The sequence below is a fragment of the Scardinius erythrophthalmus genome (assembly GCF_964197995.2).
Source record: "Scardinius erythrophthalmus genome assembly, chromosome: 10".
NCBI classification, from domain to species: Eukaryota; Metazoa; Chordata; class Actinopteri; order Cypriniformes; family Leuciscidae; genus Scardinius; species Scardinius erythrophthalmus.
The window spans coordinates 10,523,809-10,539,601 of NC_138230.1; the positions used below are offsets into that span (position 1 = coordinate 10,523,809).

The following is a 15,793-nucleotide window of genomic DNA, read 5'->3' on the forward strand; positions in this document are numbered from 1 at the left end:
GGATACAAGAAGCTAATAAATGTTTTTAAAATTAAAGTACAGTTAAAGGTATTTTTCAAGTATAAACAATAAAATTTGAACATAGTGGTATAGACTATGCCTACTGCAAGTGCAAAAATAATATATAAATAGTAAACTATAAGTATAATGTTAAGTTCACTTAAAGAAAACGTATAAAACTACTAAACTAGTAGTTTAGTGAAAGTATACTTCAAAGTGTACTTACATAAACTAAAAATGTGCTACAATAGTGAACTACTAGTATACCCATAAGTTCACTTGCAGTACAAATGAGAAACTTAATTATGAACTAGTTGTCCACTTAAAGTTTACTACTGTTACACTTATAGTACACTTAAACATATACTTTTATATACTAAAAGTGGGCCAATTTAGTCCCAAGCAGTATTGAAATAGTACACTTACAAGTTTACTACTAGTACATATTGACATTAGTATACTTACTACATAATGTATATTTAAAAAATATACTTGAACATTACTTAAGTATACTTCATAAAATGAACTTGAAGTATACTTCTTTTTCGTAAGGGAAAACTGAAATAAGAGAAGAAACATTCATTTGTCTGCCATTTTCTGTTGGTCTTTTCAGCTGTTCCATCTAAATGTTGTGATTATGTGTCAGATAAAATCAGTTTAGCAGAAGAAAATCTAATCGATAGACATCATGAATTTAAGATGCAAATTTGTTCTTTTTAATAACAGATAATTTCTGACCTGAAGTTCAAACAGCTTTGCAGTGCTGGGCTTTCATTTTCATTTTCTTAAAGATTATTTTTTATAGTGTTGTCTTTAGTGAATAACCACAACACTAATCCACTCCAAAACTGAGATGAATAACATTAGGCATAAAAATATCTCAAATACAAATTTAATATATATATATTTTTTTTTTTACAAAACATTCACAAAGATGTTCTAGCAATATCAAATACACCGCACAGATACATATACCGTGAAGACGGTAGAGTTGTAGTCGAAGATGAGTTGTTGAACTTTATTGTGATTAAAATGCGAACACTAAGCCATGATGATATTGTGACGATTGTAACGAGCAGCTTCAGCTCTGAGCGGATTGAGAACTCAAAGGCAGTTTTGGCAGAGCTCCTTCCACATCATAAACGATGGATCTCCCATAGGGGACAAAAGAAGGATGTTAATAATGTCAAAATGTGTCTGCAAGCGCTTAATGAATGCGGTGAAGAGATCCCAAGATTTGTATCGCATTTCCTGGATGAACTACCCCCCGTCTCTTTTAAACATATCGACGTGTCTGTGCTCCTTGGGAAAATGCAGCAAATTAATACTGACATTGATTACCTAAAAAGAACTATGGGAACTCAAGTAGCTGCCTGTGAAATGTTGCGGGAGGTTTCTGAGAAACTTGATGGCCGGCTGACAGCTGTGGAGGGGCACTGGGCACTGTGACCCGAACGCTATCTGCCTCTCTGCCGTGGAGACACAACCGGGTCTTGCGCCCAGCGTGACAGGTCTTCCCTCGGCTGTGTTGGAGAGGCCAATGGGCCCTGGTCCTGTCTCCTGCCCTCCCTCTGTGGCTGATGGATGTTCGACAGCGGCGCGTGGTGAGACTGATGGCGGAAGACCGGTTCAGTCTGTGACTCCCCCATGGAGTATGGTGGTTAAGGATGGGCGCAGACTGAAGCAGGGATCTGAGAACCCTGTTCATCGAAGCCCCACACCTCGCACTGTAAAAACTCCAGCAAGGTATGTGAGAAAGAAAACTGGCATAATTGGGACTGGTGTGGTTAGTAATATACTGGCTGTTAAAACAAAGATGGTCAAGGTATTTGCAACAAAGTTTGATCTCAGTGTTGGTGCAGATACTCTCAGTGACTACTTAAAGATGAAGCTGAATCGGGAAGTGACATGCAGAAAAATAGAGGCGTCACAGAGCAGATTTGGTTCCTTCTGTATTTCCGCTGAATGTAATGATGTGGTCGAGCTATACGATCCGCAGCTTTGGCCCGCTGGGACTTTTGTCCGACGCTACTATGAGCCTCGTCGCCCAAGGGGAGCAGACGGAGGTCTGTCCGGGCCAGAGGATGCCCCCCGCTCTCGAGATGAGGGGCTGTTGCATGTTAATGATGCTAGTGTGCCTTCTGTAGTTGTGGGTGAGGACGGGATGAAGGCCAGCTGCTCGGCTGGAAGTGACAAAACATTGTAAAATGCGTGTTGTTTCATATAATACCCGCGGGCTGCGAGTAGGTCATACTGCTACTGATATATCAAAACGTCTGGTTGTGGATACATTGCTGGATGAGTGTGACATTCTGTGCTTGCAAGAAACTTGGCTGGCGAAACAAGATAAGCTGAACACTATACACATAAACTTTCATGGGGCTGGAGAATCCACTACTGACCTCAGTACAAAGCTGGTTCGAGGTAGGATAGCTGGTGGTGTAGCAATATTGTGGAACATCAAATATGACTCAATGGTGAATGTGGTGCGCCTAAAGGTTGACTGGGCCATAGGGCTAGAGTGTAATTTTAATGAAAAGAAATTTATTGTCTTAAATGTTTATACACCGTATGAATCATATGAGCATGAGGATGAATTTTTGAACAGGTTAGCGTTTATTCAGTCATTCATAGAGGAGAATAGTTCATCTTGTGTCTATGTTATGGGTGATTTTAATGCTGACATGTCAGATAGCAAATCTTTATTTGCAACACACTTACAGCAGTTCTGTAATGAGTCTAACTTAATTCTATCGAGTATTGCTTTGTTGCCTGACTCAAGTTTTACCTATGTTAGTGATGCGTGGAACACAACATCTTGGTTAGACCATATTGTGACCACAGCTGATGCTCATGCCTCACTGATAAATGTGGAGATCTGCTATGAACTTGCCACCTCAGATCATATACAGTGCCCTCCACAATTATTGAACCCCCTGGTAAATATGATCAAAATTGGCTGTAAAAAATAAATCTGCATCGATTATCCTTGTGATCTTTCATTCAAAAAATGTGCAAAATTCTAACCTTTCATTGAAGTAAAAGAATTGAAAGTGGGGGGAAATCACATTATGAAATAAATGTTTTTCTCCAAAACATGTTGGCCACAATTATTGAAACCCCTAGAATTTTTTACGAGTAAAATATCTCTGAAGTATATTCCCATTAATATTTACCTTTTTTAGTACACCAGGGTGACTAGGAACATGAAACTGTCCAGCTATGACTTCGTGTTTCACAGGAGTTTAAATATGAGGAAACACAAAGGCCAAATCCCCTTAATCATCCATCACAATGAGTAAAACCACAGAATACAGTTCTGATGCGTAGCAAAAGATTGTTGAGCATCACAAAATAGAAAGTGGCTGTAAGACAATAGCTAAAGAATTGAAAATCCCCATTTTGACCATCAGGGCAATAATTAAGAAGTTATAACCAACTAAAGATGTTATGAATCTGCCAGGAAAAGGACGTGTGTCTATACTGTCTTAATGCACGGTGAGGAGGATAGTTTGAGTGGCCAAAGACTCTTCAAGGATCACAGATGGAGAATTGCAGAGATTAGTTGAGTCTTAGGGTCAGAAACCCTAAAAAAAAAATTATCAAACAACCCCTACATCCCCACATGTTGTTTGGGAGGGTTTAAAAAAAAAAACTCCTCGCTCATCCAAAAACAAATTCCAGCAAATTTAATTGTCAGACACGACTGGATCTTCAAACGGCACAGGGTTCTGTGGTCAGATGAGACTAAAACAGAGCTTTTTGGCAGCAAACACACTAGATGGGTTTGGTGAACACAAGGATAAAAAGTACCCCATGTGTACAATTTAATATACCATTGGATCTTTAATGTTGTGGGCATATTTTTCTGCTGGAGGTCCTGGACTTCTTGTTCAGATACATGGCATTGTGGATTCTATCAAATATCAACAGATAAAAAATCAAAACCTGACGCCTTCTGCTAGAAATCTTATAATGGGCCGTGGTTGGATCTTCCATCAGGACAACGATCCAAAACAAACATCAAAATCAAAACAAAAATTTGTTGTGGAGCACAAAATGAAGCTTCTGCCATGACCGTCTCAGTCCCCTGACCTGATGAGTGGGCTGAACTGAAGAGGAGAAGCACCAACATGGATCTGGGAATCTGAAGGATCTGGAGAGATTCTGTATGGAGGAATGGTCTCTGATCTCTTGTCAGTTATTCTCCAAACTCATCAGGCATTATAGGAGAAGACTCAGAGCTGTTATCTTGGCAAAAGGAGATTGCAAACAGTATTTAATAAAAGGGTTTCAATAATTGTGGCCAACGTGTTTTGGAGAAAAACATTTATTTCATAATGTGATTTTCCCCCCACTTTCAATTCTTTTACTTCAATGAAAGGTTAGATTTTTGCACATTTTTTGAATGAAAGATCACAAGGATAATCGATGCAGATTTATTTTTTACAGCCAATTTTGATCATATTTACCAGGGGGTTCAATAATTGTGGAGGGCACTGTACCTATTGCTGCTTTGTTAGATGTTGAAAAACTCCCCCTGCTGTCCAGGAATAATAATGCTGCTTCAAGTAAACTGGACTGGTCAAAGCTGAGTAAAGAGGAGGTGGCTGAATACTCATTGCGAACTGAAAGTTTTCTAAATAATATTCCTCTGCCTTATGATGCCCTAATGTGCTCAGACATTAATTGTAAGGATGTGCTACATGTTGAAAAACTCTGTGCCATGTATGATGGTATTGTGAAATGTCTTAATGTTTCCAGTGAACCATTCTGTAAAAGAAAATGTAAGGTGCTTAAAGGAGAACTCCGGTCAATTTTAACATTGAGCTCATTTTATTGTACATTTGGAGTGCTGTCAGTACAGAGAACAACGACAAAAATCGGTGTTGCCTACACCGAGTTATTCTATTTTTAAAATTTGCACCCTGTTGACTTCAATGGGGCAAGTACTAAACCTGCTTTTAGCCTCTTAACATCCTTGATGTGTCATTACAAGTGCACAGAAAATGTGAGTGATTCCTTCAGAGTGAACACGAGTGAGTCTGACTGCAGTAGATGTGAAAGATAAGTATAAAAATTATGTTATTTAAGCCAGTGCAAATACCTTTGTTTACATCCTGTTTTTTGGTTGAAGTCCAAAGTAGTCGATTGCCGAGTTCACGCGCATGATCATAGGTATTAAACCTATGCGTGTGAACTCTGCAATCGACTACTTTGGACTTCGCCCGAAAAACAGGATGTAAACAGGTATTTGCGCTGGCTTAAATAACATCATTTTTATACATTTCTTTCACATCTACTGCAGTCAGACTCACTCGTGTTCACTCAGAAGGAATCACTCACATTTTCTGTGCACTTGTAATGACACATCAAGGATGTTAAGAGGCTAAAAGCAGGTTTAGTACTTGCCCCATTGAAGACAACAGGGTGCAAATTTTAAAAATAGAATAACTCGGTGTAGGCAACACCGATTTTTGTCGTTGTTCTCTGTATTGACAGCACTCCAAATGTACAAAAAAATGAGCTCAATGTTAAAATTGACCGGAGTTCTCCTTTAACATTAGACCTGGGTGGAATGAGTTTGTGGCTGAGCAGTATGCTGAGGCAAGAGAGGCCTTTAGACTTTGGTCAGAGGCAGGAAGACCTAGACATGGGGAATTGTTAGATAGAAAAAAAATGACAAATGCTAGAGTTAAGTATGCACTACGTTTTATTAAGAAAAATGAAAATACAATGAGAGCAGACTCACTAGCCAGAAAGTTACAGAAAAACAACCCTACTGATTTTTGGCAAGAGGTCAAAATTATGAATAACAGTACAATTTCCTTACGGGCTGTTATTGAAGGTATTAGTAGCCCAGAAAAAATAGCTGAGCTCTGGCGTGAGCATTACTGTGACCTATTTAATTGTGTCAAAAGTAACTCAGTTAGAATCAATCATGAACATACTGATTTCTCAGCAGATATGATGGTTAGGGTAGCAGATATCTATGATGCCATTAACATGTTGGAGAACAATAAAGCCTGTGGTATGGACTACATTAATGCTGAACATCTAAAATATGCCAGCCATAAGCTCTGTCCTTTGCTTTCCATGTGTTTTAATGGTTGTTTGGTTCATGGTGTCCTGCCTAACGCTATTATGTCTGTTTTGTTACTACCTGTGCTTAAAGACAAGGCTGGTAAGCTTAACAGTATTGACAATTATCGACCAATTGCATTAGCCAGTATCTTGTCTAAAGTACTGGAGAGAATACTGCTAACAAAGTTAGAAATGTATGTTCTTACTACTGACAATCAGTTTGGGTTTAAAAGAAAGCATGGAACCGATTTGTGTATCTATGCTCTTAAAGAGATTGTGTCCAGGTATAACAGCCTGAAGTCGTCCATGTTTTTATGTTTTATTGATGCGTCAAAGGCATTTGATAGAATCAATCATGAACGACTGTTTGTAAAATTGCTTGATAGAGGTGCTCCTATATTTTTAGTGAGAATTTTAGTGTTTTGGTATGCCCATCAAACGTTTCAGGTTAAATGGGATAATGTTGTATCTGCTCCGTTTCATGTCAGTAATGGAGTGAGACAAGGAGGAATTATGTCTCCTATTTTATTTAATGTTTATATGGATGATCTGTCAGACCAGTTAAATAGGTTAAAAACTGGCTGTCTTGTGGGCAACACTGTTGTTAATCATCTAATGTATGCAGACGATCTTGTCCTGCTCTGTCCATACAGCGCTGGGCTGCAGCAGATGCTGAAAGTCTGCTCGCAATATGGCTTAGATTATGATATTAAATATAACACTAAGAAAAGCCACATAATGGTAGTTAGAAGTAATGAGGACAATAAATCAACTTTTCCGACTTTTTATTTGTCAGACAGCCCTCTTGCTGTGTGTGAGGTAGTTAAATACTTAGGTCATGTTATATCTAATGACTGGACAGATGACAAAGACCTATACCGTCAGCGCTGTAAAATTTATGCTCAAGCCAATATGCTCATAAGGAAGTTTTATATGTGTTCTGACTCTGTGAAGTGTTCTCTGTTTAGAACCTATATCACACCGCTATATACTGCTCAATTGTGGTCTAACTATAAGAAAACGAGTATGCAGCGGCTAAAGGTAGCATACAATGATGCAATGAGGTTGCTGCTCCGTGTCCCTAGGTGGCATAGTGCCAGTCATTTGTTTGTGGCTAATAGAGTGCCAACCTGTGAGGCACTCTTAAGGCAACTGATGTTTGGTTTTATGTGTCGATTGGACAATTCAGTGAACCATATAATTGAAGCCCTTGTCAATCCTCTGAAAAGCTGTTATAGATACTCTTCGAGGCTTAGACGACACTGGTGTAATAGCCTGTATATTCTATAGGCTATTATGGAATTTTTATGTATTTTTGTATCTCCTTTTTTATGCTGTATGTTGTGTTATATGGACCTGTGTCTGCAATAAAGTTATATATATATATTTATCATCTTTTAATATCAGTAATTAGGTATAAAAATATCTAAAGTAAAAATTTCGTAAAATGTTCACAAAACATTCCCAAAGATGTTCTAAAAAGGAGGAATATTTCGAGCTCAAACACAATAGGAGTTCAGGGATTCTCTAAATATCAGCAGAGAAACATTGATCAGATAAAACATGATGTTGTTCACAATTCTTTAAATATAACCTTAAATCTTGTCTATAATTCACACACATAAACATGTCAAAGATCTGATGATGTTTTATGTGTTTCTACAGAACTGAAGAGAGTCTCTACAGAACTGAAGAGGATACAGCAGTATGCAGGTACAGTGTGCTGTATGCACTACACTAGATTACATTCAGATACTCACAGCTTCATCACTGACCCACAGTATGATTAAACACTGATTATTAAATACAAACATCATCACTAAATATCTGTAAGTTATGATTCATATTCTCTGTTTTCTCAGTGGATGTGACTCTGGATCCTGATACAGCTAATCCATATCTCATCCTGTCTGATGATGGAAAACAAGTGAGATGTGGAGACATTATACAGAAACTCCCAGACAAACCAGAGAGATTTGATAGATGTGCATGTGTCCTGGGAAAGGAGGGATTCTCCTCAGGGAGATTTTATTTTGAGGTGCAGGTGAAGGGAAAGACTGAATGGGATTTAGGAGTGGCCAGAGAATCCATTAACAGGAAGGGACAGATCACACTGACTCCCAGTGATGGACAGTGGACTGTGGGTCTGAGGAATGGGAATGAATATGAAGCCTGTGATGATCCTCGTGTCTCTCTGTGTGTGAGAGTGAAGCCGCAGCGGGTCGGTGTGTTTGTGGATTATGAGGAGGGTCTGGTCTCCTTTTATGATGTGGAGTCCAGCTCTCATCTCTACTCTTTCACTGATCAGTCTTTCACTGGGAAACTCTATCCATTTTTTAGCCCATCATTAAACTATGGAGGTAAAAACTCAACTCCACTGATCATCACACCTGTCAAACACAATAAATGAATTTACAGCCCTAATATGAAATACACAATGAAAATTATTTATATAATTAAAAATCTAAACATGTTTTGCTATTTTTTCATCATTTGTTTTTCATTGTTAAAATCTATTAGTCTAGCTATAATTGCAAATTATAATGTAAAAATATAATGCTTGTTTAACAATTTTATTTTCATCTTTTCATAATTATTCATACCATTGTTTTCTCCCATCTCGACCTGACAAAGTGAAAAAGTGAAAGTGGTCAGTGTTTTTTCTTTTTTTACATCAAAATAAACTATGATAACATGATAAATGATATCAAAGCTGTTTCTACCATTTCAATTACAAAATTATCTGTGATATTACTGTGGTAAATCAGATATTAATTCCTCAATATATATCATAGAACTGTATAGTTACCATATTCATACACAACACTATAGATCTTCAAAGTATACCTAAAAACACCATGACTCTAAAAAAATGCTGGGTTGTTTCAAATATGGACAAACCCAACCGTTGGGTTAAACATTCAATAAAAAAATGAAACCAATGGTTGGGTTTGTCCATATTTGACCCAAAAAAGATGTTTTAGAGTGTATGATCATGGTAATATATCATGGGAGGAGAAGAAGAAGAAGAAGAAGAAGAAGAAGAAGAAGAAGAAGAAGAAGAAGAAGAAGAAGAAGAAGAAGAAGAAGAAGAAGAAGAAGAAGAAGAAGAACAATGAGAATAGAAAATAGACCATTGGAAACACACATCAGATTAATTTAAATGTTCATTTTTTTTAGTGATACAGTTGAGTACATTTTTAAATGAAATATAGGACCTTTAAAATATCTGATGGTACTGATATGAAGTAGAGATACAAATATAAAACCTTATAAAATGAAACATGTCCTTCTTTCAGGACAAAGTAGAGATTATTCTATTAAAGACGCTTATATATATATACACTCACCTAAAGGATTATTAGGAACACCTGTTCAATTTCTCATTAATGCAATTATCTAATCAACCAATCACATGGCAGTTGCTTCAATGCATTTAGGGGTGTGGTCCTGGTCAAGACAATCTCCTGAACTCCAAACTGAATGTCAGAATGGGAAAGCGCACAATTTTGAGCGTGGCATGGTTGTTGGTGCCAGACGGGCCGGTCTGAGAATTTCACAATCTGCTCAGTTACTGGGATTTTCACGCACAACCATTTGTAGGGTTTACAAAGAATGGTGTGAAAAGGGAAAAACATCCAGTATGCGGCATTCCTGTGGGCGAAAATGCCTTGTTGATGCTAGAGGTCAGAGGAGAATGGGCCGACTGATTCAAGCTGATAGAAGAGCAACTTTGACTGAAATAACCACTCGTTACAACCGAGGTATGCAGCAAAGCATTTGTGAAGCCACAACACGCACAACCTTGAGGCGGATGGGCTACAACAGCAGGAGACCCCACCGGGTACCACTCATCTCCACTACAAATAGGAAAAAGAGGCTACAATTTGCACGAGCTCACCAAAATTGGACAGTTGAAGACTGGAAAAGTGTTGCCTGGTCTGATGAGTCTCGATTTCTGTTGAGACATTCAGATGGTAGAGTCAGAATTTGGCGTAAACAGAATGAGAACATGGATCCATCATGCCTTGTTACCACTGTGCAGGCTGGTGGTGGTGGTGTAATGGTGTGGGGGATGTTTTCTTGGCACACTTTAGGCCCCTTAGTGCCAATTGGGCATCGTTTAAATGCCACGGCCTACCTGAGCATTGTTTCTGACCATGTCCATCCCTTTATGACCACCATGTACCCATCCTCTGATGGCTACTTCCAGCAGGATAATGCAAGCAGGATAATCACAAAGCTTGAATCATTTCAAATTGGTTTCTTGAACATGACAATGAGTTCAGTGTACTAAAATGGCCCCCACAGTCACCAGATCTCAACCCAATAGAGCATTTTTGGGATGTGGTGGAATGGGAGCTTCGTGCCCTGGATGTGCATCCCACAAATCTCCATCAACTGCAAGATGCTATCCTATCAATATGGGCCAACATTTCTAAAGAATGCTTTCAGCACCTTGTTGAATCAATGCCACGTAGAATTAAGGCAGTTCTGAAGGCGAAAGGGGGTCAAACACAGTATTAGTATGGTGTTCCTAATAATCCTTTAGGTGAGTGTATATATATATATATATATATACAGCGGGGGAAATAAGTATTGAACACGTCATCATTTTTCTCAGTAAATATATTTCCAAAGGTGCTATTGACATGAAATTTTCACCAGATGTTGGTAACAACCCAAGTAAGCCATACATACAAAGAAACAAACAAAAATAAGTTCAGAAATTAAGTTATGTGTAATAATGTGAAATGACACAGGGAAAAAGTATTGAACACATGAAGAAAGACAGCTGCTGAAAACTTACAGTAATTAAAAAGCAATCCAGCCCCCTGTCAGTGGAAATTAATAACAGCTGGTTCAGTCCCAAATGATGGCCTACAAAAAGGTCTCATTGCCAAGGTGTCACACAAGACATATCTCATGATGGGTAAAAGCAAAGATCTGTCTCAAGACCTTCGCAAACCTAATTGTTGCAACACATAATGATGGCATTGGTTATAGGCGCCATTCTAAGCTTCTGAATGGTCCAGTGAGCACTGTTGGGGCCATAATACAGAAGTGGAAAGACAATAATTTCACCATAAATTTGCCTCGACCAGTGCTCCTCGCAAGATTTCTGATAGAGGAGTGAAAAGAATAATCAGAAGAGTTGTCCAAGAGCCAAGGATCACTTGTGGAGAGCTTCAAAAAGACCTGCAGATAGCAGGTACTGTTGTCTCAAAGAAAACAGTGAGTAATGCACTCCACCGCCATGGCCTGTATGCACGCTCACCACGCAAGACTCCATTACTGAAAAAAAAGCATGTTGAAGCTCATTTAAAGTTTGCTGCACAACATTTGGAAAAGCCAGTGAAATACTGGGAGAATATAGTGTGGTCACATGAGAGCAAAATTGAACTGTTTGGATGCCATAAGTACACACCATATTTGGAGGAGAAATGGCAGTGCACATTACCCTAAAAACACCATACAACTTGGTGTTGGCTCTTGGACAACTCTTCTGATTATTCTTTTCACTCCTCTATCAGAAATCTTGCGAGGAGCACTGGTCGAGGCAAATTTATGGTGAAATTATTGTCTTTCCACTTCCGTATTATGGCCCCAAAAGTGCTCACTGGACCATTCAGAAGCTTAGAATGGTGCCTATAACCAATACCATCATTATGTTTTGCAACAATTAGGTTTGTGAAGGTCTTGAGACAGATCTTTGCTTTTACCCATCATGAGATGTGTCTTGTGTGACACCTTGTCAATGAGACCTTTTTGTAGGCCATCCGTTGGGACTGAACCAGCTGTTATTAATTTCCACTGACAGGGGGCTGGATTGCTTTTTAATTACTGTAAGTTTTCAGCAGTTGTCTTGGCTTTCCATGCCTTTTTGCGCCTCCCTTTCTTCATGTGTTCAATACTTTTTCAATGTGTCATTTCACATTATTACACATAACTTAATTTCTGAACTTATTTTTGTTTGTTTCTTTGTACGTATGGCTTACTTGGGTTGTTACCAACATCTGGTGAAAATTTCATGTCAATAGCAACTTTGGAAATATATTTACTGAGAAAAATGATGACGTGTTCAATACTTATTTCCCCCGCGGTATATCCTAAACAGTAGATAGTGAAAATATTAAATTATAGAAAGCTAGTCACATATTCTGTCCTGAGAAAAAGAGTAGAAAACTTTATCTCTTTAAAGTAAACCAGTCACAGTAAATAAACTCATGTTAGGAGCGAGTAAATTATGAATTTTCATCTTTTGTGTGAACTATCCCTTTAAAATAACCTGAGGTCTCTGTGCTACAGCGTTACTGTAGATAATGTTCACTAGGTGGCGCTATTTAGTTTCATATCAGAAAATACAGACACAAACAATGAGGTTCACACAGTCATGGAAAACCTGGAACCAGATATGTTATTTAAAAATGTTCAATTTAATTTGTTTAGTGAATTGTTTTTAGTTTACTTGGTGAAAATTGGTTCTTTGTGAGTGCTATGTCTGGTAAAAAATTTATTGAGCATCTTTAGTCCTGATGATGATTAATAATGATTCCTACACTATTCAATAATGGACGAATGCATTGGATCCACATTTTAATGCACTGTTTGTGTATTGAGTGTGTGTTGCAGTATTTAACACATGACCCACACAGCAAAGGAGTCCGTGGCGGACCCGCCCTCAAGCCGCCAGATCCGCCTGACTGTCAGATTCGTTTTCGCTGCGCTAACAGGATCAGCCCCGCCTCCAGGATCGGCCCAGCCTGCGGTTTTAATCGGCGGACCCAGAACGGATCACATACGGATCCGCACTTCGGACGCGCCTTAACATGTGCCCCGCCCCCTAACGCACTGTCACCTCGCGGACTCGCTACAGACGCTGGGCGGACCCGCTGACCAAACGCGCCTAATTTCAACTGTCGCCATCGTCACAGAATCATTCTCCGCTCTGTGGAAAAGCTAACCGGCAGGTCGACAAGCACGGAACACGGTAAGAATGGTTCAAATATGCTTTATTTGTACAGTTACTTAGCTGTAAAACATTACCGTTCATACCGTTCAACATACCGATGATTTTATTTCTGAAATGATTGTGGCAAACGAAGTTAGCAAATTGTCATTAGCGTAGATTTGAGTAAAAATGTATTTGATAATTAATAACTTTGAGTAAAAAGCTATTTGGATGGTATATTCTTTCTGTCTGGGAGGTTAGGTGATTTAATTAACGTTAGCTGTCCGGATTTTTATCACACCCTGATCGCGTATTTTCTCCCCTCCAGTAACGTTAAAATGTCAGGCAATATTATCATGTTAGGCCTAACGTTACCCAACTTACGTTTTTCACTGAATTTCTGGTATAACATGTCCATTTTTGTTTACATTTTGACAGTTCCACCTCCCCATGTAATGTTGTTTCAAAAAAATAATTAATATTATATGATACTGTGTGTGTGTGTGTGTGTGTGTGTGTGTGTGTGTGTGTGTGTGTGTTCTGTTGCAGCTTACAGTTTGTTCAAGTGCCACCAGTCTTATTTTGGAGTTTCATCTTTTCCTGACATCAGAGTAAGTAAGATTTAATACTGTTCCAACTGGATTTGTTGTCAAATACTGACACTGGTCCACACTACAGCATTTAATACTGTACTGGTTTGGTTAGTTTGAGTCCATTTTTGTTTACATCATGACAAATATATTCTCCACCACCTCCCCATGTAATGTTGTTTCAGATAATTATTTCATATCATATTAAGATTGTGTGTGTGTGTGTGTGTGTGTGTGTGTGTGTGTGTGTTCTGTTGCAGCTTACAGTTCACAGTTTGTTCAAGTGCCACCAGTCTTATTTTGGAGTTTCATCTTTTCCTGACATCAGAGTAAAGTAAGATTTAATACTGTTCTAACTTGATTTAGCCAGATATGTTGTCAAATACTGACACTGGTCCACACTACAGCATTTCAATTGTCAAGGCTTAAAAAATTGCAAATTATCAACTTGAAGATGCAGCACTGGCCCAATGGGGCAGGTGAAAGTTCCTGCAACTGGCCCAAGTGTCTTTCACGCTGGCCCCGGGCCATCAGGCAGTCCTTATTGTCGAGCCCTGCTGTATAATTATTTTTGAAAACACTCAAAATTTTGGTTATTTTCCACAACTCACTAGTTGAAATGTGTATTTTGTGTTTCTGTTACGTTTCTTTTAGATAAAATGAATAGAAAAACTGTACCTGTCTCCAGCTCCACCTTAAGACAGTAAGTTCTTCAGCAACTTCACTGTAAGTTGACAGTTCATTGTTGATTCAATTGAGTTCAGTAAGGCCACATTTATACTGCAGGTCTTGATGCCCAATTCTGATTTGTTGACCATATCTGAATTTCTTTTATATTTTTGGACCAGCTTTTTTAATTTAAAAGTGACCCATATGCAATTACACCATACACTTGGTGAAATAACCCAAGGTAGACATACTGACCTGTTCTTGAAACAGGAAGTTAAATTTATCTGGTGCTGTTTGTTACTTCCTTCTCGTTTAAGGATGTTTGGTGCCACAAAATTGGTACAGTGATGGAGTTACCTATTGGCCAAACTACAAAAATGATGAGAGAGTGAACGGGGCAGTGAAAAATTCTAAGGAACCTGGACCTGACTGGAAAAAATATGATGCCAGAGTCATGTGGTATGCTATTTTCTTTTTAAATAATCTAAATGGCTTTTGTAAGCAAATATCAAAGTATTTTGCCAATATGTTATATGGGAAGAAAATCCTTTTAATTACATTCTCATATTGTTCTGTTGTCTATAGTTCTACTCTATTAATTTGAAGGTCTACTGAAGTTTAACATGTAGGCTATTTATTTTATAGATGACTACTTTGTGGCACAACAACTCTTGAAGAAAGCTCTAAATTGCAACACATCAGATCTACAGTCTGAAGAGGAAGAGGAGGAGATTCGGCCAAAAAGAAGGCCAAAGCCGATGTTAGTATACGTATATTATCCTTTATATTTTACATTAACTTTTTGGCCTCTATATTTTCTCAAAAACATAATTTAGTGTTTAGGATATGATGAACCCGACAACCACCACACGTAAAGCCAGCTGAAATATAGATAAATGGTTTCTCAGAGAAACCATTCTCAACCAATTACATTGATTTACAATTTAAGTTCTTAGGCCAGTGAAAATGTTTATGTAATTACATTTACATTTATGCATTTGGCAGACGTTTTTATCCAAAGCAACTTACATTGCATTTTAAGGTACACATTTACATTCTTATCAGTTCTTGCTTCCCCTGGGAATTGAACCCATGACCTTAGCATTGCAAGCGCCAACACTCTACTGTTTGAACTACAGGAAGGCTTTACATTTATTATTATTATTAATAAGAGTAATTAATAAGATGTTAACTGCTTGTTTTTTTCCACCCTAATTTATAGTCATTTCTTGGGAGACTCTGATGAGAGCGAGGAGGAAGATGCTCATAAAAAGAGGCAAACTTTTAACACAACCATCAGCTCCTGTTTTTGCACCACCACCTTTTATCCTAAGTAGCGGCACAGCTGCTCCACCTCCACCCATTTCTCCACCTCACTGTTCACAGAGACCAGCAGAAGAGCAAACCCCTTCTGCAAGCAGGGTCTACAGACCTACCTGGCGGGGGGGAAGATGTGGATCAGACAGTATTGCCTGCTCTGGTGAGCAATACCTCATTA

At 38.4% G+C, this 15,793-nt stretch overlaps 1 protein-coding gene and 1 long non-coding RNA gene across 2 annotated transcripts in view; both read left to right on the forward strand.

Annotated features, from left to right (window-relative positions):
• LOC308697438 (E3 ubiquitin-protein ligase TRIM39-like) overlaps positions 1-8,801 on the forward strand; it is a 40,167-nt gene extending 31,366 nt beyond the window's left edge. The window contains exons 7-8 of the mRNA XM_081376669.1: positions 7,762-7,797; positions 7,947-8,801. Coding sequence (XP_081232795.1) covers positions 7,762-7,797; positions 7,947-8,494 — 584 coding nt within the window. The 3' untranslated portion in view covers positions 8,495-8,801. The remainder of the gene's footprint in view (positions 1-7,761; positions 7,798-7,946) is intronic.
• Positions 8,802-12,975: 4,174 nt separating this feature from the next.
• On the forward strand, positions 12,976-14,726 carry LOC308697447. Its single transcript, XR_014030942.1, has 5 exons — positions 12,976-13,075; positions 13,586-13,647; positions 13,887-13,960; positions 14,281-14,329; positions 14,613-14,726. It is a non-coding gene; the product is annotated as an uncharacterized lncRNA (long non-coding RNA).
• Positions 14,727-15,793: the final 1,067 nt, after the last annotated feature.